Raw genomic sequence first — 21973 nt, 5'->3', positions numbered from 1 at the left:
CTGACCTTGCTTTAGTTCTTCAGATCAGATGGGATCTATAGCTCCCAGAGTATATCAGCCAACATGTTTTAAGTTTAGTTTAAAGTTTTTTTATTGCTTAACTTTGCTGAACATTTTGAAATAGCTGATGAGCAGGAGAATCTATATGGTTTACTTTTAATTTCTGTAGTCCAAGGATGAACAGTCTGTTTAGATTATTGCTGTTGAAATGGCATATTTCTTATGTCTTTAGTTTGAAGGTTTAAAGCTGCAATTTAGTTTGGCTATGTCAGGTTTAGTCAGGTTTAGAGATCTGGGAACTGGGCATTTGCAATATTTTTACCCTTTTCCCCTTGAAAAATCTGCTTCTTAAATATGGACATTCTAAGCTTTATTCTGTTCCAAAGACTTCTCAATGACTTTTTAAATGTTTGATCTCAGATTAATGGCTTTCCTGGCATAGTGACACTCAAATAATATAGATGGGTTTAGCTGTTTCCACTAGGAGGAGCCTAAGAGGAGACTTGAAAGCCACTACAGAACTCAACAGAACAGAAGGTTTCATCATTACCAGAAGTTCCTTTACTTGTGGGTGTGTAAAGCACTTCCTTTTTCTCAATGCAGCTATGGGTTTTATCACACAAGGCAGGTATATCGCAATTATACTAGAATAATAGTGTCTTCGGTTAGGGCATATGACATGACGCCATTCCTTTTCTTTGTTCTCCCTGGACGACCATTTTGAAAGTGATTCTTATTTATTAACACAAAAGATCTGTTAATAAAGCTCCTTTGCCACTACTGTTCAGCTACCATTTTCAGTGAAATAGTTTAATCCTGCTTTAATGCCAATGTCAAGTGGTCACTGGGTGGCAACCTGGGTATGGCTTAGGTTCCCTGTGAACAGCAGCCCCTTGCAATGGGAGGAAGGAGGAGAAACAAATTATCCTGGCTTCCAGCTGCCTCCCAAAGCCAGCTGCTGTGTGAATTTCTACACAGCAGCTGGTTTTGGGAAGCTGTTGGTGGCACAATCACTGTTAAGGGGGACGGGAGAGGAGCAGAATCATGCCCATTCACACCATGTGACTGCCTGAGAAGCAGAACTCTAGCAGAAGGGACCTATTGCACCAAGGCAGTAATGGGATAGCAGCAAGATTGAGAGCCCATTGATGGGTTTGGGCTATCAATGAAAAGGTGCACTACAGTAACAAATGGAATGCTAGGTAGCATCAGAACTGACATGACATTGTGTGATAAGTACTGGCCCAACGTGCTTTTGTCCTGTTAAAAGTCTGCCTCTTAGCCTAATGTGGTAAAGTCCTTATTCTCTTGCAATTTATTTATCTTGAGAGATGCTAGAACACCAAGGGAATTTACAGTTTAAAAAACACATTTTGCAACCCCATGTTCCCCTGGTTTTCAGGCTATGTCACACACAATGCTTTGCCTGTGAAGGTTTAGACCAAGGGTGAGGAATGCTTAGACACCAAGTTGTGCTGGACCACAACTCCCATTAACTCGAGTCAACATAGTCAATGATTTCTAGTGTATAGTGATCATATGCAGACCTCATGAAAGTGTTGGCTTCACTTTGTTGAAAAAAGCCAAGAGCAAGCTGCTTCTCAAAGTGAATGACACCAAGCTGGTCACTAAAAATATACAAGTTGCAAGTTGAGTCGAGTCTGGGTGTCATTTATTGCTGAGTCGAGTTCAAGTCAAGTCACTGAAATGCTGCTGATCTTCTATTCATTATGTGAGGAGAAAAAAATACGTAATTTAGGTTAGGGTACAACAGAGTGTGTTTTTGTAAAGCTGCTGTATCAGTGTATAGCCATGTAGGGATGTAAAATGTGAAATGTGAAGTGGCCTTTAGGTAGTCTGCAGTATAGATGCAGAGGCAAACAGAAGAATCTGGGCAGTGCTTATAATATTTTAAGTTCTATCCATTTATGAAGTCCTTTCCTTCATCTGTTTATACAACATTCCCCTTTGGTTTTGGATAGTAATAATTAGGTGGCATATTCCAAGTCATCTGTGCAGTGTCAGTTTGGGACAAGTTTTTTCACTACTCTGAAAAAAGAGGCTAAACAGGTTTAGTTTTGATATTTTTGATGTTTAAATATTTTGTTTCCTAAACAAAGGCTGATGATTTCCACTATGCATTAAAAATAATAATTAAAATTTGTCTCATTATTGCTTAGTTTGTTCTTGTGGCATTTAGAGCAGATTGTTTGTCTTAAAGGCATCACAACAGACATTAATGTAAGGAGAAGTTATTAGGCCTCCAAGAGTCAGATAAGACAGCATTATTTTGGGAATGTAGAATTCTTCAGTTTTTATGTACTTCCTCTGCCACAGAAAACACTTACCAGTAGTGTGGCTAACAAATCAATATTTTTGTTTTGTTTCTGAAGAGCCAGGTGGGATTCTTCTTTTAAACTTTCTTTTCCCTAAAGAATAAGATTTTTTAAACTTGTTCATCCCTCCTTCTCATAGGGAAGAGAGATATTGGTCCAGGACACACTGCAGAAATAACCCAGTTTAAGACTGCTTTAATTGCCCAGGCTCAGTGCTAGGAAATCCTGGGAACTGTAGTTTATTGTTGCACCAGAGTTCTCTGACAGAGAAGGCTAAATGTCTCATAAAACTTCATTTCCCAGAATTCCCTAGCATTGAGCCAGGGCAGTTAAAGTGGCCTCAAACTGGATTATTTTCAGCAATGTGCTTTGGACCAGTGCTGACAAATTCCCTGAACAATCAAATGGTAACAAACAAACATTTACACTAATTACCGGGACGCTAATTCTATTTGCATTATACAGCTTCCTGTAATGTAAAACACCCCAGTCCTACTCTTTCAGAGCAAGAAGTGACCAGAATAAAACTTGTGTTTCTCAATCTCAGACTATTCCAAGTTGAGCCATCAAACTGTCTGGGGATGAAAGAAGTTCAATCTCAGTTTAAAAAATAGAAGGAAAATAGAAGGAAAAAATAGAAAACAATTAATGGAAATTTTGCACCTGATGACCAATGGGACTGCAATGTGATTGCGAGCTTATTGACATGTTTTTCCTGTCAATAAAAAGGGAAAGTCTAACAATGCAGCAATGAGACGGAGATGATGTCGTGTAATAATAATTCCCAAAGATACTATTGAATAGCTTTAATAGTGGTTTTAAAGACTTGTGTGATAATCTCCAAAGAAACAGGTATTTTTGTGTCTGTTTTGCATAGAGCAAGGAAGACACAAAGTAGAGATCCAACACAGGACAATGCAGAGAAAAGTAAACCTACAACCAGCACACTAGCTTCCTCTGGGTGATGAATGTGATTAACAGTCTTAAAATGACCACTGTATGGCAGTCAAGAGTTGGTTTTCCTTTCTGGTAAGAGGCAGTGTTTTTCAAATTAGCTGCATGGAGTGAGGTGGCTTTTCTAAGGGCCTGAACAGGCAGGCCAAAATAAACCTGCTTCGGGTCACTTTGGAGATATGCTGTTTAAATGACACACGTATCTTAAGAGGCCAGAAGCTGTGCCAAAGTTGCATTCTAGTCCTTCTGGCCTCTTAGGACGCATGCAGCATTTAAATAGCATACCTTTAAAGTGACCCAAAGCAGCTTTATATTGGCCCTGGTGGTATGGCAGACTAGCTTCAACTTAACAGCCATGACTATACTGACTGAGGAAGCATATCTTCTGGGGATGGGAAAAATAGGAAACACAAAGGCTTTGAAAAAAATGAGGCATCCTTCACCAATGTGTCATCTAGGAAGCAAAGCTCTGGATTATTCTATTTCTCCAAGGACATGTATCGTTGCATTGTCCAAAACCTCCACCTTCTGCCCATCCTTTGCTGGTATCACTACACTGTTCAACATTGCCCGGGCCACTGTCACTGTGGGGACAGAAAAGACTTTGGGAAAGACATGGACTACGACTTTCCTGGCTAACCACTCAAGAGGCCGTGATTCTTGACGATCACACAGCAGCAACCTGTAGGTAAGAGGAGAGAGAATGAGGAACAATGCACTTTGTGAGGGGCTTCAATCTTAATACTTCTCAAAATGGTACATGTGGGAAGAAGATGGCCTTTGAGACTGGAAGCACAATAGGGTGGAGCAGGCTTATTCAGGAAGGACCAGTGTGGAGACTGTGGGGCTTGACAGACTGCCCACAGTTGCTCCTTTTAGTGTTGGATCGGGTCATGGCAACTACATGCTGCGGCCCTGATCTTTCTGTACCCTGGAAAGGGCACCATAGCTGCCAGCACATGGCTTTTCCATGCTTCTTCGGTGCTGCATCATGTAGATGCAGTGCCAGAGGAGTGCCATAACATCGCACACCATGTGAAATGGCATGCAGTGTCACACCAGCCTGGGGGTGGAGTCAGGGCATGCATCATGTGGACACCATGCCCCAACTCTGGCCCCAGGCCAGCCTTAATAGCTGATCTGTTGAGCCCCTGAGTTTAAACCAGCTCATAAATCCTCAGTGTTACTTGAGATGATTGTACCATTAATCTACAATAATGCAAGAAGTGCCTGTGGCAACCATACTTCATTGGGACACTGTGCCAAATGTGTCAACATATGAATGTGGCTTAGATCCTGTATTAGAGAATGGCATCCAGATAGAGATATACCCCATCTCCTCTCTCACACCCCAAAACTCACCTTTCACATGTCCCCCCTTCCTCCAACATGGACATTTGCTGGACAGTGGAGAGTAATATACCTCTTGCTGGATGCACAGCAATGACTTCATCCTCTGCAGGTGCTAGGGGATGCCTTCATCATTTCATGTCCTGCTATGAACACATGCCTGGACATATCTCTGCTGTTCCCTGTTTTCCACCGACCAGTAAATGGCAGTGCCACAAGGGGACAACATATGAAAGGTGGAGTTTGGGGAAGGCAGTTGGTCATTACATAAGAGAGGTACTGAACTGCTCCTTCTGCAATGACCAGAAAGACATGTGGTGGCATTGCACTGGTTGCAAAAAAGGGCTGTTGCTGGAAGCATAAAAGAGGCAACACTAGTCCTTCCTGTTACAACAGCATTTCTTCAACCAATCTATATGGAAATTCACTTGTCAATAAGGTAATTTTGTTCTGTTAGGGTTATTAAAATTCACCAGGATTGTTGTAACGCACGGTGGAATATTGTGACCCACAAAGCAGATGTTTATGTCTGCTCTAAATATCTTCTGCCTATTATTATTGGTCTCTTCCCTCTACATATACATGTAGCTTCTCTACATATCACCTCAACCGCCAGTTTTCATGCCAAGTTCCAGACTCACCTACCCTCCTTCTTCTTAGAATGAATGTCCACAGGAATGAACACTCTCCTTGATTATCTTGGATTTACTATAAGACATATGAGACCATGTTTTTTGCACAGGTATACATACTTACCTTTAGGCAGGCTCTACCACAGTGCCACTGTGGCATCATAATGGTGCCACCATGCTATCAAAGTGCTCCATTCACTTAATAAGGCAATAAACCACTTTACACAGCAGTAGATACCCTTCTCAGTAAGGTTGGTTCCCAACTGTTTTGAGAATGGTGGCACCTACATTGCTAGGAAATGTGTCAAGTAGCCCCTGCTGGAATAGAAGTGCCCCAGTGTAACCTCTCACAGGAAGAGCCAACATGGCGTGTAAGTAAGCACTGAACTTGGCATGTAGGGGAGCAAAGCTTTTTAGATGGTCATTCAATGAATCTGTATCATCAGGGTGCCATCTAGATTCATCACACCTGCCAGCCCCATCACCCTGAACTCATTTGGATAGGCAGAGAAAAAAGGAACACAAAAACCATTCATAGTGCAGGACACAGCCAAAATTATATCCTCTGTGCTCTGGCTTTTAAAACACAAAATAATGTATTGAGCCTGGTTGTGCACTCATGATTATTGCTAGATATAAAGTATGACAGACTAGGAAAAATACTTGTTTTACCAGCTTGCCCAATTATACCTTGTACAAAATGGTGGCTAAAACATGCTGAGAGGTAGACTACTGTAAACTGAACTACTGTAATCGTACAATATGTCTTCTGGAAGCCAAACGAGTCACCTTTAGGCTTTGCATTGAAACTTTCCCACATGTACACTGTGTCCTCTGGATTCTATTGCCAAAGAGCCAAGGAGAAGAGTTGGATTAATGTCTCCAAGCAAAAGCCAAGACATTACTTCAAGGTCTTAACTGGCAGCACACTAGGGAAAGAGTTCACCTAGTGCCCTGTCTGCATGGGCCAAATAAAATGGCATCCCTCATTCTCTGGGCATCCTCTCAGCATTCAGATGACACCCAGCCCAAACACTAGTGATGGTGTGAACAAACAAGATAACATCCAGCCAATTCAGATGCAAAGTCGGGGCATATCTATCTTAATATGCATTTTAAAAACTGTCTGGTTGCTCTGGATCTTCACTTCACTATCTATGTGTGCAGTTCTTCAGTGTGTTGTCCCATGCAGTGGGAAGTGCCTGATAACCTTTCATGGCCCATATACAGCAGTCAGCAGTTGAGGGTTCATTATATTTTTAATCCCCCCCCCCCCCAAATATCCCTACTACATATTCCATTCATGCTTCTGATACTTACGCAGGTCGAAATATAGTGCAATGGTCAAACCCAGCTGCTGTCACCCCAGCTTCAGCTTCACCCTGTAGGGAGTGGGTGAGGAGAAGAGAGCAATGCTGGAGACTAGGGTTTGATTCCCACTCAGCCATTAACCTCACTGGTGACCTTGGGCAAGTTACATGCTCTCAGCCTTAGGGGAAGGCAGTGGCAAACCTCCTCTGAACAAATCTTGTCAAGAAAACCCCATGATAGGTTTGCCTTAGGGTCACCATAAGTTGGAAATGACTTGAAAGCACACACACATCTCACATACATACATAAACACTGTGTAGTTCCACGTTATCTACAGATTCTGTCTGCTCCTTCAGCAAAGGCTGAAATCCTCAAAAACAAGAAGCCCCTCAGCAATGAGTATTCTCTCCCATATAAATGCAAGATGTTGCAGCTAACAAGGTACAGAAAAGGAAGCTGATTCAAGGAGACCATGCAGTGGAGCAAAGGAGCTTAGGTTTCTTGCCACAGTGGTTCAGGGGACATAATGAACCAGGCATGTCATTGGTGGATGTTGTGATGGCAGCACAACTCAGCAAAGGGGCAACTCATCTGGGTCATGTCCTCCAACCTAGAAGCACTCATCTATATGGCTCAGATATTCAAAAAGTGTTTACTTAAATTTTCAAATCATTAGATCTTCACCCAATGTGGTTTAAACTTTCATTGATTTTCTAATTGCTGCTAATCCTAATTGACCCTAATCTTGCATGAACTCATTAGTTTCTTCAAGTCAGGGATTGGCAACTGCAAGGGTTTGGTGGGGCCATTTTGAGCCACCATGGGACCTTGGAGGGTTGTACCTCCTTGCATTCCCATTCCTGATTGTTTTTCCTTAGAGAAATCTAGTTAAACTAGAATAAGGTTGCCTAGTCTGAAATCCTAGTTTAATCATGAACCTTCTTAAATGGCTTTGGACTAGTCATCAACTCTCTGCTTCACTTACCTACCAGGGTCAGTTCAAGAATTAAAGAGGAAGGAACAGCTGGCATTACCTGACAGTAATGTCAGTGGGAGGTACAGGGGATGACACCACTGAAGGAGGGTGACACCTTGTGAGTGCCTCCCACTTCCCAGCCGCACGCCATGGCATGCACCATACTATACCCTTTCAGTGAGGGAGGGAGAGGGCTCGGTGCCCCCCCAGTCCCTGTCCCATGCAGCTTTACTTCAAAGTAAAGCTATGTGTGGCAGAGAGAGGGGGGGCCAGGCATCCTGCCCAGTCTCTGTCTCATGCAGCTTTACTCTGAAGTAAAGCCATGCAGGCAGGGAGTTGGAAGTGGGCCCTTTTGGCTCTGTCCCGAATCCTCTCCCCCCACACCAGGTGACACCCTGGAGCAGGATGCTGCTGTTACCTTATGCTTCTCACTGAAAGAGCAGGTTATGACTATAAAAATGGTAATAACACAGATGCTAATAATCCAGAATGGCAGTATAATTAAGGCTAGTGCTACTGGCCTCTGCACATAAGCCTAGACCTTGACCATGAAAGAGCAGAATTAAGAGCAGCTCAGAAATGAGAGGTCCCTCCATTCCCCAGAGCATCTCAAATCTGAATGAGTAGGATTTCATCTCCCAGACATACCTTAACCCGACGGATTAAGAGGATGCTTGTTTTATCGGCACAGGCACCTGATTCTAGGATGAAATGGCGACAACCACCAGCTTTGGCAAGGTTTGCTGAGTGGACCACGTAGTCACGGTCAACACGGACGAGTCCAGCCTGTGGGTAGGGGGAAAGGGTGCTTAGTTATTTTGAAAATCTTCTATATTTCAAGTCCTCAAAGAGAGTCAGAACATATGTAGAGATTATAGTTCAAGAGGTTTCATTCATTGGGTGGAGCATAAGTTGATTCAGTTAGTTTAGCAGACAATTTACTGTAGGACTCGGGAGACCTGGGTTCAGATCTTACCCAGCCATAAAACTTATTCTCTGCCAGTCTAACTAATGTCGCAGGGTTGCTGTGAGCTCCTCAAATGAAATGACCCTCCTCACACTATCCTGATGCCTTGGATGAAAAGAGAAGCATCCAAAAAATAAAATAAACAATGTCACCTTTCAAACACCTGGTTTCAATTGCTAACAAGGGTAGCCTGCTCCCTCCCTCTTCCAAGCACTTCCAGTTTGCCCTCACAAGTCTCAGATCTCCAGGGGAAGAAAACAGACCTCATTTGTCATGTCATCACATTCCGCTAGACCTCAAGGATGGCTGTTTCCCACACCTTCCCCCTATCCCAGGGCTGAGGAACATGTGATCCTCCATATTTTGTGGGATTGCAACTCTCATCAAGCCCACCTAGGATTGCCAATTATGAAGGATCATGGGACTTCAGTCCATAGACAGGATTGCACATTCCCTAGATCTTCTGTAGTCTTACTATCTTATTCAGTTTATTCTACCCAAAACACATTGTTCTCTTTTCCCATTAGATCAGCCATCTTACTGCTCCAGATTTGGCCCTGGTTGTCCCCAGGCAGCAGAAGCCCACATCATGGCCTTGGAAGACAGCAGCAGATTCATCCAGTTTTTCAAAGTCAACAACTTCTTGACACTAGGAGAGGGTCACAAGAAAAGACAAAACAGAATAGAAGCCATGATTGATTGATTGATTGATTGATTGATTGATCACTTATATTTATAGCCTATCTTTCCTCCATTGACCTCAAGACAACTTAACATAGGTCTCCTTTTCTGTACTTGATGATCCCAAAAGCCCTGAACGGTGGTTCACACTGAGAAAAAGTAAATTCCCTCAACCATGGATTTCATGGTTAAAGTTGGACCTGCCAAGTTCCATTTACCACAACATTTGTTAAAAAAGGAGGAATGGAAGCTTTAAACTGCTATATATCCTCAGCTATAAGTCAACCTCATGTATAAGTCAAGGGCAGGTTTGGGCTTTGATATGACTCATGGAAACTTAGATAAACTTAGAGCATGTAACAAAGGATATTAAGGATGAAACAAAGAACAATTATGCCAAAGAACTTACAAAATTCTGGCAGGCATAACTGTTTGTGCTCACCCTAAAGCAGTGATGGTGAACCATTTATAGACCGAGTGCCCAAACTGCAACCCAGACTCCACTTATTTATTGCAAAGTGCCACATCCCTTTGGCTTTCTAGTAAGCTCTGGCAATCTCTGTGCACTCCCTGCAGGGTCTTTTTTTGTCACGCGCGGGGTGCCATTGCCGCCCTCACATGCACTGAGGCTGTCCATGCGGCGTCATGCTGTTTATATGCTGCAGCGCACATACGTCATCATGGCGGTCCCCGTGTGGACAAGAGTGAGCCATGATGGTGCAGTAGGGCTCAAGAGCATGCAGATACTCCACTTTCCCGAGCTCTAAAATTGACCCCAGGCTGGTGCTTTGAGCCAATCTGTACTGGGCCAAACATACACAAGGATCTTCTTCAAATCCTTCAAAGTCCAATTCCTCTTGGTGCACCTTTGAGAGGACACACTAAGGGGATGCACTGCTACCATTTTTCCTCCCAGGCATTCAAAAAGGTCCGAAGTGATATAGTGGCAGAGAGGTTTGTGCTTCTTTTAGATGCTTTTGGGATGGACTAAGTGGTAGTCTATACATATGAGGAGTATTTTAATTGGGTAGACAAATCGTATACTCCCACCTTGTGCCATTCTACTAAAAGAAGGGAATGGTTCCTCTCCCTCTCCCTCTCCCTCTCCTTCTCCCTCTCCCCTCTTTCTTTCGCTCTCTCTCTCTCTCTCTCTGGGGATATGCAGACTGGCAGGAAAAGCGGGTTAGGGGTGGAGTTGGGAAGGACAAGATTCTGCTCCTTCCTCTTTTCTCCCCTCTGCTGAGTTAATTGAATACAACGTCTGGATTTCCTCAGCATGTTCAGACAGGCCAAAATAAAGCTGATTCAAATCACTTTGGAGGTATGCTGTTTAAATGATGTATGTATCCTAAGATGCCAGAAGCTGTGCCAAAGCCACACTCCAGTCCTAAGGACTGGAGCACAGCTTAGGTGCAGCTTCTGGCTTCTTAAGATGCATCACGTGTGATAAGGGCCTTAGTCACACAGAGAAACTTTTCTGTTCACAGAGGAAATCACACATATGGATGAAGGCCATTACCTCTTTGATAGCTGAACTTGTGTTTGTATAGCCAGTGAGAGGCCTCAGGCAGGAACACATAGAACAAGACATGATAAATATTTGCAAGCTATAAATCTGAAATGACTTGAAGGCAGAACAACAAAGTGGTTGGATGGGAGGCAGCTGATTGCAAGCATACTTTATGCTTTTAATAAGAGATGACTAGCAATGGGAATGGCAATGATTGCACTGATATTGCAATGATTTTGCAATGATAGTCACATTGGACCAGTTGGTCTGAAAAGCAGGACAGCATGTTCTCTGTGAATGCCCTGTCTGGGAATTTGTAAAAGCAAAGCAACATTTTCCAAATAAATTAAGAAAATATGTTTCAATGACTGCTGATCTTTCCCACTTGCCAGCAGAGAAAAATCACCCTGGTATTGCATGAAGTCACTGGATTCCTTCACTTCAAAATCAGTGTATGATTATCACATTGAAGTAGGAGAAAAGATGGTGGCAGAGGCAGCAGCATTGTTTGAAACTCCGTATTTTTGCCAATTATCATTTATTTTATCTTACCTTTCTCCCTACTTTTATCGTATCATATTTTGTATTATCTTGTATTTTAGGTTAGGTCATTTTTAGTAGTTTTTAGTTTAGTTTTAGTTTTCTCACTGGCTCCTTCCTGCTCTTTTTAATTTTCATTGGCTGCTGAGAAATTGCATATTTAAGAAGGAAAGTGGTGAGCTTCCCCAAGATGGAGAGGAAAACCTGGGATAAAGGGAGGAGTAAGAAAGGAAAGGAGCACAGAAGAAAGAAAAGAAAGCACAAGAAAGAAAGAAAAGAAAAGAAAAGAAAAGAAAAGAAAAGAAAAGAAAAGAAAGAAAGATCAAAGCAATGGGCAGAAAAGGTGATCCTGGCCACTGAGCATTGCACAGAGAGTAGGGGGGTAAAGTGGGAAATAGGAAGACTCACCAGAAATGATTTGCAACAATCCAGGCGTGATATCCCCAATGCATGCACCAAAGTCTTTGCCATCGAAACAGAAGAAAAGGTCGAATTCTGATGCAATTATAACTACATTAGCTACATTTCTGCAAGCTAAGAAAGAAATTTGTAATATTTATATTACAGTTAGCCCTCCTTATCCGTGGTTTTTTTATCCATGGATCCCAGTATCCATGGCTTGAAAATATTCCAAAAAAGTATAAATTCCAAATAGCAAAGCTTAATTTTCCATTTTTTATAAGGGACACCATTTTACTATGCCACTGTATTTAACCACAATTTATAAGTCATAATGGTGGTTTTATTGCACCCCACTAAAAGGGAAACTCCCATTGGGCAACAAACTTCATGATAAGATAAGCTAAAGGCAGCAAAGAAAAGTAGAATCATAGAATTGTAGAGTTGGAAGAGACCACAAGGGCCATCCAGTCCAACCGACTGGAGTAAAAGTAAAAGTACTATCAAGTCAATTCCAGGAAGAAGAGCAACATTAAAGCATAACAAAAGAAATTCTACAAAACTGACTAACTCAATAAATAATAAAATAAAGAAATATGTTAAATGCCAGGAAATGAGTGATGAAGTGGTAATTCAGTCTGATCACAAACAGCTTCCTCTTGAAAATCTGCTTGTTTCTCCACAGCCGCTATACAATGGCACTGAAGAATTAGATTCCCAGGACCCCTGGGACAAAGTCCCATGTCAAGGTTCAAGTTACTTAGAGAAGAAGCTGTTTCCCATGACAGATTCTCTAATACTTCAGGATAATTCTAATAAAAATTCCTGGAACTTGATGTTAATGAAGCATAAATTGATCGTCAGCAATTATCCCAAACCAATGGGCATGGTATCTCAGGCAGAGTGCTAGGACCACCTTCTATACACCTTAAGAAATGCAAGTTGTGAGGCCCTCGCTCCCAATGACATTGTTCAAGTGAAATACCTATTTTATAATTACAAACATGCAAGAGCTGTTGTTACCTTTCTAAATGAACACATAGCTAAAAAACATTTTTCAAGGTATCAGCTATTAAACAGGGGACTTTTAATTTCTCAATTCTTTCAGAGCAAAGTCCCTCCAATCCCTTTATTCAAATCTTCCTCCAGACTAACTTTTCAAAGTAATGTAACCAATATTATGCATTGTAATCTTATTGATCTAGGAGATATAGTACCCAGCCCAATTCACTTCTGGCATGAAGAGCAAACAGCCAGTGCATCATTTGAATTAAAAGGCCAATCATCCCTGTTTAATGACCCGATCACTGCTGAGGAGGAGTCTCTCATGAACACATTAAAAAATTGCCCCAATGAGTCAGACAAAGATCATAAACAGGATAACTTCCCTGAGAGGGATAATAATAATATTTATTTGTTTGTTTGTTTGTTTGTTTGTATTCCGCCTCTCCCATTTAAGGATTGAGGCGGGTAACAACAAAGAGAATTCCAAATACGAAATCACAAAAAATAATAACAAAACAGTCCCCAAAAGACCACACCTTCTACGCTCCCTCCCGTCAATACAATAAATAGCCGTACTGTATTTGATAACATTTTGGAGACATCTGAATCAGTTGCAAATTACTGTCTGACTAAATGAGCATCAGGTCATAGCACTTAAAACTGTACAATCTCTTGGCTTTGAGCCTGTTGCCCTAGCATCTAATAATATGCATCTACAAATTCTCTACTCAAGTGCATGTCTTGGAACATAGCTGGGTGGAACTCTAAGATTAATTACTTTGATGTGATAGAATTAATCAATGAGCTTGACACGATCTTTCTCAAAGAGACATGGTGTACATCTGGACTAGATTGTAATGGATATATGATATTTGATTTACCAGCTATTCCTCCCAGTGTAAATCAAAACCAAGTGCAGGGCTTACTATCCTGATTTCTACAGCGCTTTAAGACCCTATTAAGTGCCTGCCACATTGTGATCAGATTGCTATGACCTCTTTAATTGATTTTGCTACCTTATGTTTGCTGTTGATTAATGTATATATTCCACCAAAGTTTAGCAGACAGACTGAAAAAGTGTTGCTAGGGCATGCCTGTTCAACACACTGGCTACTACCCTGTGGTGTCCCTCAAGGCTTGATTCTGTTCCACATGCTGTTATTTACATGAAAGTGATGCAACAGGTCATCTGGAGCTTTGGGGTGCAGTGCAATCAGTATGCTGATGCACACAGCTCTATCCGTCCTTTCTACCTGATTCCAACGAAGCTGTTTCTGTACTAAACCAGTGCCCAATGGCAGTAATGAACTGGATGAGGATGAACAAATTGAAACTTAATCCAGACAATACAGAGGTGCTCCAATTACACTCCCCTTGAAAGCTTAGGTTTCAAGCTTGGGTGTGCTCTTGGACTCTGTTCTGAGCTGGATGCCCAGGTTTTGGCTGTATCCAGTGCACCAGTTGTGTCCATTCATTTCTTGAAAAGTCAGATCTAGCTACAGTGAGACATGCCTTGATTACATCCCATTTGGACTACTATAATGCATTCTACATGAGGCTGTCTTTGGAAACAGTGTGGAAACTTCAGTGGGTCCAAAATGCTTGAGCCAGGCTGTTGACAGGACTGGGTACAGGAACATGGGACTTTCCCATGGAAACAGCTCCATTGGCTACCTGTCTATTTCTGAGCAGACTTGAAAGTGCAGGTTTTGAGCTTTAGAGCTCTACATCGCTTGGATCCAGGTTATTTGAAAGACTGTGTATGTTTATATAAACCAACATGTGCTTTATGATCTGCAAGGGAAGACTGTCTCTCCATTCCACCACCTTCACAAGTGCAGTTGGTGGGGACCCGGGAGAGAACTTCTCTGTGGCTCTTCAAAGGCTGTGGAACTCTCTTCCACAGGAGGTCTGATTGGCTCTCTCCATGCTCTTTTCCCATGTTGCCCCTATTAAAAATGGCTGCCACAATCTCTCTGCAGAGAAGCATATGCATTATGCCCTTATTAAAAATAGCCACTGCCACTCCACTTCTGCTGGAAGTAGGCCATAAAGTAAAATACAATAAAATAAACTTTGTTGTTGTATGCCTTCAGGTCATTTTTGACTTATGACAACCCTGAGATGAACCTATCATAGGGTTTTCTTCAGAGGGGGGTTGCTGTGACCACCCCCTGAGGCTGAGAGAATGTGACTTGCCCAAGGTCAACCAGTGGGGTTTGTTGTGGTCAAGTAGGGAACTGAACCTTGATCTCCAGAGTCTTAGTCCAACACTCAAATGACTACACCACACTGGCTCTCCAAAATAATCAAATCCATAAATGCTGAACCTGTGAAAGTGGAGGGCCAACTGTAATAAGTAATGATTGGCTCGGGAGAAAAAGTAAATGTAATATTATTACTAGCTACAGAAAAGTAACATGTTATATGTTATATGGTACTCTGGAAAGCTAAAATTATGTTATGTTACACAACACTGGTTACTACATTCTGTGAAACTCACAAATGAGACATGTGAAGAAACATACAGATGTCAGATTCTTGAGCAGATTCATGATAGGATTGTTCATGAACCTTACTGAGTTATCTTGCGCCAAAAACTCTCTTAGTCCACCCTTCCTCACCAGATTGCTATGAAATGGGGAACAGGACAAGAATCGCTGGGAAGTAATATGAGCTACAAATGAAATAAACAATGAAAGCAATTTTAAAAAATCACTCTGATACCACATTGGTGTAAAGCGGTCCTTCCAAATCAAGCTTCCTTCGACCAATAAGTGTCACCCGGGAGAACAGTTGTTGCCTCAACATCTCTGCTAGAAGATCTTTTCCAGTTTCACCAGAGGCACCCAAGATGAAACAGGTTTGATTCTTTTTCCGGAAACTCTCCTGGAGTTTTCTTAGTTCTTCTGGGTTGGGGACAGCCATTCTGATGACAGGAGATAGAAGTGATAGAAAGATAGAAAGAGGTAAGAAAACCACCATGTGAGAAGCTTCCCATAATACCTGGCAATATAGTCAGCCCTCTGTATTCACAAATTCTGCATACATGGATTCCACTATCCAATGCTTGCTAATGTCACCCACCCACCACACAAAAATTCAAAAAAGCAAACCCCGTTTTATACAAGGCACACCATTTTACTTTGTTGTTGTTGTGTACCCTCAAGTAGTTTCTGACTTATGCCAACCATAAGGCAAACCTATCACAGGATTTTCTTGGTTTGGTTCAGAGGAGGTTTGCCATTGCCTTCCCCTGAGGCTGAGAGCATGCAACTTGCCCAAGGTCACCCAGTGGGTTTCATGACCAAGCTCGGAATCAAATCCTTTACTATGCCATTGTATATAATGGGATTTGAACATCCAGCATTTTTGGTATCCACAGAGGGTCCTGGTCTCAAACTCCAGTGGATACCAAGGACACAGTATAAAGAATGACTCAGTGTTCAGCTACTGAAAATACATTTAGCATTATCCTATTACCAGACTGTGTATGATTTTTGCATCAGATATAGCTACTCCTCTCCCCAGAAGCCAAGAGGACTAAACTGTGATTGTTGTACTTTGGACATATCATGAGAAGACATGAATTGCTAGAAAAGACAATAATGCTTGGTAATGTAGAAAGCAGTTGGAACAGAAGAAGATCACATCACAGTTGGATAGACTCAGTCAAGGAAGCCAAGGCCTTCAGCTTGCAAGACGCTGTTGAAAACAGGGTGATTTGGAGGCATATTAATTGGTAACCAGATATTTACTCCTGTAGATCAGCCACTGGAATGTCAACATTTTCTTTTCAGGAGTACAGTGAGGAAACAGAAGTCTTTACAAAGCTAATCTGTATTTGGGAAACTTCTTCACCTATCTTTTTTTTTTTTTCCATATCTCCTTTTTTCATCAGTGTGTGTGTTTGTGTGTGTTTATGTGCCTTCAAGTTGCCTGTCAACTTATGGTGACCCCGTGAATTTCACAGAGTTTTCTTAGGCAAGCAGCACTCAGTGGTAGTTTCACCAGTTCCTTCGAAATATTAACCATGGCCTCCAACAAATCCTTTGAGATCCTTCCTTCATCTCTGACCACCCCTTTGAGCTTCTTGTTGGAAGTGCAACAACATTCTGCACTGAAAGAGTTAATACTTCAGAGTGGGCAGCAGTAATAGGGTTAGATAGTCTGAGTAACCTGCAGTGATGTCCCTTTCTGTCTACCTAACCTGACCCCTCTGTGATCTAAACTGATATCCTTAGGGATGTTTCCTCTTCTCACCGCTCTCTTTGCCAAGACCACCCTAAAGATATAGCTAGATTATTTATTTACTTCATTTTTATGCTGCCTTTCTCCCAAAAGGGGAACCAAGATGGCTTACAAGATAAAAACACCTTTAAATTAAGTTTAAAAAAAATTAAAATAACCCAGTCAAAACAGTATAAAATTAAGATTAAAAACATACAAAAGTTAAAACAAGAATAGCTCTCTCAGCAACTTCTCTATCTTAGAATGGAGTTCCTATAATAAAGACCTTAGTTTATTCTCAAGCCATTGGTGTCTTTGCTCCTTACTCAGAATCCTTGACCAATGTGTTCCACTAATTTTAATACTTCTTTCTTTTTCTCTTCTCTCCAACAACTCCCTAAATAGATTAGTCCCAACCTCTGCAGCCCTCTAGAGCCTATTTAGGCCTTGCCATCGCGAACGGAATCTCAGAGCCTTGTCAGTCACCAAATATTCAAATTATTCAAATATGCTTTTTGAACAATTGTGTTGCCATTCTGAAGCAGTGGTCTTTTACTATTTACTTATTAGTTTCATTCGTTTACTGCTTGCCATTTACATAATAGAATTAGTAATTGTGACATAGCTTTCAACTGTCCCAATTTGGCAGGGACAGTTCCTATTAATCCTCTGCCATCTCACTTTTTCAGCTGCTTTTAAATTGTCCGAGTTTCTATCCCTTCTTCCCACTTTCCCCTTGTCTTCAAGCTTACTTCAGTTGCTGAAAACTGAATTTTAGGTGCAAAAGTAGTCTGTATTTAAACAATTCAAAATGGGGGTGGCATCCATACATAAAGTTTAGCCATGCATCTTGACTGACATTAGTATTTAGAATGAGAACATAAGAATGAGGGGAAGGGAAGGTTTAAGCTCCCTTACTTTTGTACAGTGATCACAATACAATTTATCCATTTATCCAAGTATTTATAAGCTGCCCTGTGTCATGGATTTCGGAGTACAGTAAAACTACAATCCATTTTAACAGTTTTACAACCAATTTAAAATTTTGAAACAATTCACCCAATTTAAAACAAAACAACAGTTTAAACTGTTTTAAAACATATTGAACAATTTAATAAGTTAAAAAATATACTTTGATTCAAACAGTTTCAAACCATGTACATACACATTTGAAAGAAATCCAGTAAGCTTTGAGAGCTTTAATCAACAGCCATGCTTTAACTTGGCACTAAAATGAAACCCCCCTCTCTCTGGCTTTGCTTCGCGAATGAAGATTCAGGAAGGACTCATCCCGCGCTTTGTACAAGCGCATTGGTGACTAAAAAGGCCAATTCGGGATAAACAGGTCCGGTTGCAGAAAGCACAGCAGAAAGTCTCCTTGGGTGATGTTTCCAGGTTGCGGTTCTTTCTGCGTTGTCGTTTCTCTTTGAGGCTCGTTCGGTGTGAGCTTTCGAAGAAGGCTACAGCGTCATGGATAGTGCGTCTCCATGCCTCCCGATGCGAGGCCAGGGAGGACCATTGTTGGTGATCTATCTGGCCAAGCCTGAGATGTTGTTTCAGGGAGTCCTTGTATCTCTTCTTTGGGGCGCCCCTCTTACGCTGACCCGTGGCAAGTTCACAGTAGAATACTATTTTGGGGAGGCGATGGTTCTTCATCCTAGAAACATATCCTGCCCAGCGCAGCTGCATCCTCAATAGCATGGCCTCAATGCTGGTGATCCCTGCTTGCTCGAGGACAGTAACATTTGTCACATAGTCAGTCCAGTGTATATTTAGAATTGTGCGTAAACAGCGCTGATGAAAGCGTTCAAGGAGTCATAGGTGTTGGCGATAGGTGACCCATGTTTCAGACCCATAGAGGAGAATAGACAGTACAATGTCTCTATACTCACTGATTTTTGTGCTTCGCCTCAAGTGTTTGTTACTCCAGACTCTTTTGTGAAGCCTTCCGAATGTGCTATATGCCTTTGCCAGTCTGTGATCGATCTCTTTATCAATCTTGGCGTCTGAGGAGATGATGCTTCCCAAGTAGGTGAACTGCTGGACAGACTTAAGCACAGATGTGCCTACGGTGATGTGGAGATGGTAGTGTTCTTCCTGTGGTGCAGGCTGGTAGAGAACTTCCATTTTCTTCAGACTGACTTCCAGTCCAAAGGGAAAAAAAATGAAACCAATGTCTGCATGAATTAGGTCTCCAAGGGTAGGATGTTTCAGAACCAAGGTGCCATAGCAAAGAAGTATCTGTTCGATGTTCTCACATAGAGTGTTGTTTCCACTGGTAGAACACAAAGGAGGACCCTTCAACCAGACATCAGTCCTTGGGCAGTTTTATATGTAGACAGCACTCTTTCAAGGAACAAGGTCCTAAATCATTTAGGGCTTCGAAATGTGTCAGGAAAACCTTGATTTAAGACTCAAACTGTATTGACAGAGTAGAGACATATATATTTTCTTTTATGTAAAAAAGGAGGGAGGTTAGCTGTGCCCTTTTCATTTAATGCCTTGTATAGATCAGCTTACATCTCAGAAGATACCAATAGTTCCCATAGGTTGGAGTGTTGTGAAGCCGATATCCTTCACATTTGTCAGGACCTAAAAAACCCAAAGGTACTAGATCCCTTTTTGATTTTGGAAGCTACGCAAGCCAACCCTGGTTAGTACTTGGATGGAAGACTGCCAGGAACTCTGGGCTATATTTCAGAGGAAAGTAAGACCAACATGCACACAACCTATCACTTCATTTGAAACTGCCACTTCCCCCCAAAGACATGTAACAACAAGAGAGAGAGAGAGAGAGAGAGATTGAAATTCAAAAGTGAATGTCTTTGGAAGGAAAAGGATGAGGGAGCCTACCTCAAATGAATGAATGCAGGAATTGGAGATCCAAGAGGCTTGAGTCAATCTAAAGAGAAGCCAGATTCTGTCATTATGCCTTATGAAACTGTCAAATGATATGCAGATATGGGAACATCAGGTGCCTCCTTTGGCCCAAAGAAACAGCCAAACCAGTCATCCCTCTTGATTGACTCCCTCAGTATGATGAATTGCTAATTAAATTACTTTTAGCACCATTGCCATTAGAAGTTCAACTCTCCAGAGCATGGGTAGAGTGAGGAAGACAGGAGATAAGTGTGCTTTCTCATTGAATAACTGAGCTTGAAGCATAGTGTTGGTTAAATCTAAATACTGACCTTGAATATATATTAAACATAATAATAATAATAATAATAATAATAATAATAAGAAGAAGAAGAAGAAGAAGAAGAAGTTTTATTTATATTCCACCTCTCCGGAAGGATCTAGGTGGGTTACAATGAGAACACATAATTAAAATACACAATACATACATAGCTAAAAATTACATAATGTGTTTTCTGATCTGCTGAAATTGTTAATCACTATGGAGCGGGTCTGAAATAGTCTAAGACCATGGTCAAAATAACTTATGCTATTGAAATAAAGCAGAGCTGTAGCAAGAGAAGTAATTGATATTAAATCCTGTATGACTGGGGAATCTTAGCTGGGCTGGCCATAGGAGGCAGTCGTCTTAAGCAGCAGATTTATGTGTCATGCAAAGACAGCAAATGGTTCATGTTTTGATTAATAGCTCTTGTATTTGCCATGGAAAAGCAAGATGTATCCACAATGTCCTTCCTCATGTACCAAAATATTTGGATTGGCGTTGAGTAGTATGCATTGTGACTTGGACACAGAGCAAAATGTTTTGCTCAAAGCCTGTGCAGTGGGGAATGGCTTTAACTAAACATTAAAAATACATAGCATGTATTAAAAGCATAAATAATTGGGTTACTGGTAGATAACAAGTGTGTGTATATGTATGGAAAATTTGAGGAGGTTATATACAAGGCCAAGCTAAAACAATTTTTGTACCTTCTGGAGAATTTTCATGTTCTGAAAATGGACATTAAAAGTTTTGAAATTACCTTTTATCTGAAATTTTGGCTGCCTCATATAAATTTACCTGTTCTGTTTCTTACCTACTTTTTTGTAGCATGTAGCCTATGAGGAATTCTGGAGAACCTGAAAGCTAACACAATCTTTTGTGGCCTTTTGTTGGGTCCTAACAAAGGTATTGGCACCAACTGTATTGTTAACATCTCTTCTTTATAGTCTGAAACATATCTAAATAATTCAGATTGCAAAGTCACCATTTTTCTTTAGAAAATAGACATTATGTGTTCAACATCAACAAATAGTTTTTAATTTTTTGTTAACAACAGGTGACACTTTGAATATAACCATATATACATGGGAATAGGTTTATACCAGATGGCATTTAGCCCTCTATTGTCACATAGAGAAGGGTGGCATTTGTTTCATTTCATTTTTATAAGAACTGAACGCTAGTTTTAACTCTATGCTATTTTAAAATATATATTGTTGTTGTGTGCCTTCTACCCATTTCTGACTTATGCCAACCCTAAAGTGAACATATCACAAGGTTTCTCTTGGCAAGATTTGTTGAGACCGGGTTTGCTTTTGCCTCCAAGGCTGAGAGAGACTGACTTCCCAAGTGCATTCAGTGGGTTTCCATGGCTGAGTGGGGATTCAAACCCCGGTTTCCCAGTGCCCTAGTCCAAAACTCTCATCACCATGCCAGGCTGGCTTTTGCAAATAAAATATTTACAATATCAAATATAAATATTTAAAATATGTATACAATCGGCCCTTCTTATATACGTATGTTTTATACACGGATTCAAGCATCCAGTGGTTAAAGCTTTGCTCGAAAGCAGCAGAGTTACAGAGAATAGGCTGAAGACCTTGACAAACTCTCCAAGCCTTCTCACTCTTGCTTCCACAGAAGTCTTCCCACTTCTTCAGGATCCAGCTGGCTCTTGTATCTTCACCCAAGACACCAGACAACTCAGTAGTCTTATATAAAAGATCTACTTTATTCTACTATATACAGCTCCAAAACTATCCAATACAACAATACTCCTCACTACTACTACCCACAAAATACATTAGGATTCATAGCCATTATTATAGTCCTTGGATAATACCACCCACTCTTGTCAGTTTCCACCCAGTGGGCGTGTACATCCACTCTCATTAGTT

At 41.2% G+C, this 21973-nt stretch overlaps 1 protein-coding gene across 1 annotated transcript; it reads right to left on the bottom strand.

Moving 5' to 3' along the window:
• Window positions 1–3764: 3764 nt before the first annotated feature.
• LOC149322856 (protein HTATIP2-like) lies at window positions 3765–15589 on the bottom strand. The gene is made up of 5 exons (XM_089509554.1): window positions 15389–15589; window positions 9068–9175; window positions 8208–8345; window positions 6593–6654; window positions 3765–3972 (listed from the first exon to the last, which is right to left on the bottom strand). The coding sequence occupies exons 1-5, from the start codon at window positions 15587–15589 to the stop codon at window positions 3765–3767; spliced, it is 717 nt and encodes a 238-aa protein (XP_089365680.1).
• Between the last annotated feature and the right edge of the window lie 6384 nt (window positions 15590–21973).

The sequence above is a fragment of the Sceloporus occidentalis genome, unplaced genomic scaffold, assembly GCF_023333645.1.
Source record: "Sceloporus occidentalis isolate IW3139 unplaced genomic scaffold, rSceOcc1.0.p SCAF_1, whole genome shotgun sequence".
NCBI lineage: Eukaryota > Metazoa > Chordata > Lepidosauria > Squamata > Phrynosomatidae > Sceloporus > Sceloporus occidentalis.
The sequence above is the reverse complement of the archived record's forward strand: the minus strand, read 5'-3'. Positions and strand labels throughout refer to the sequence as shown.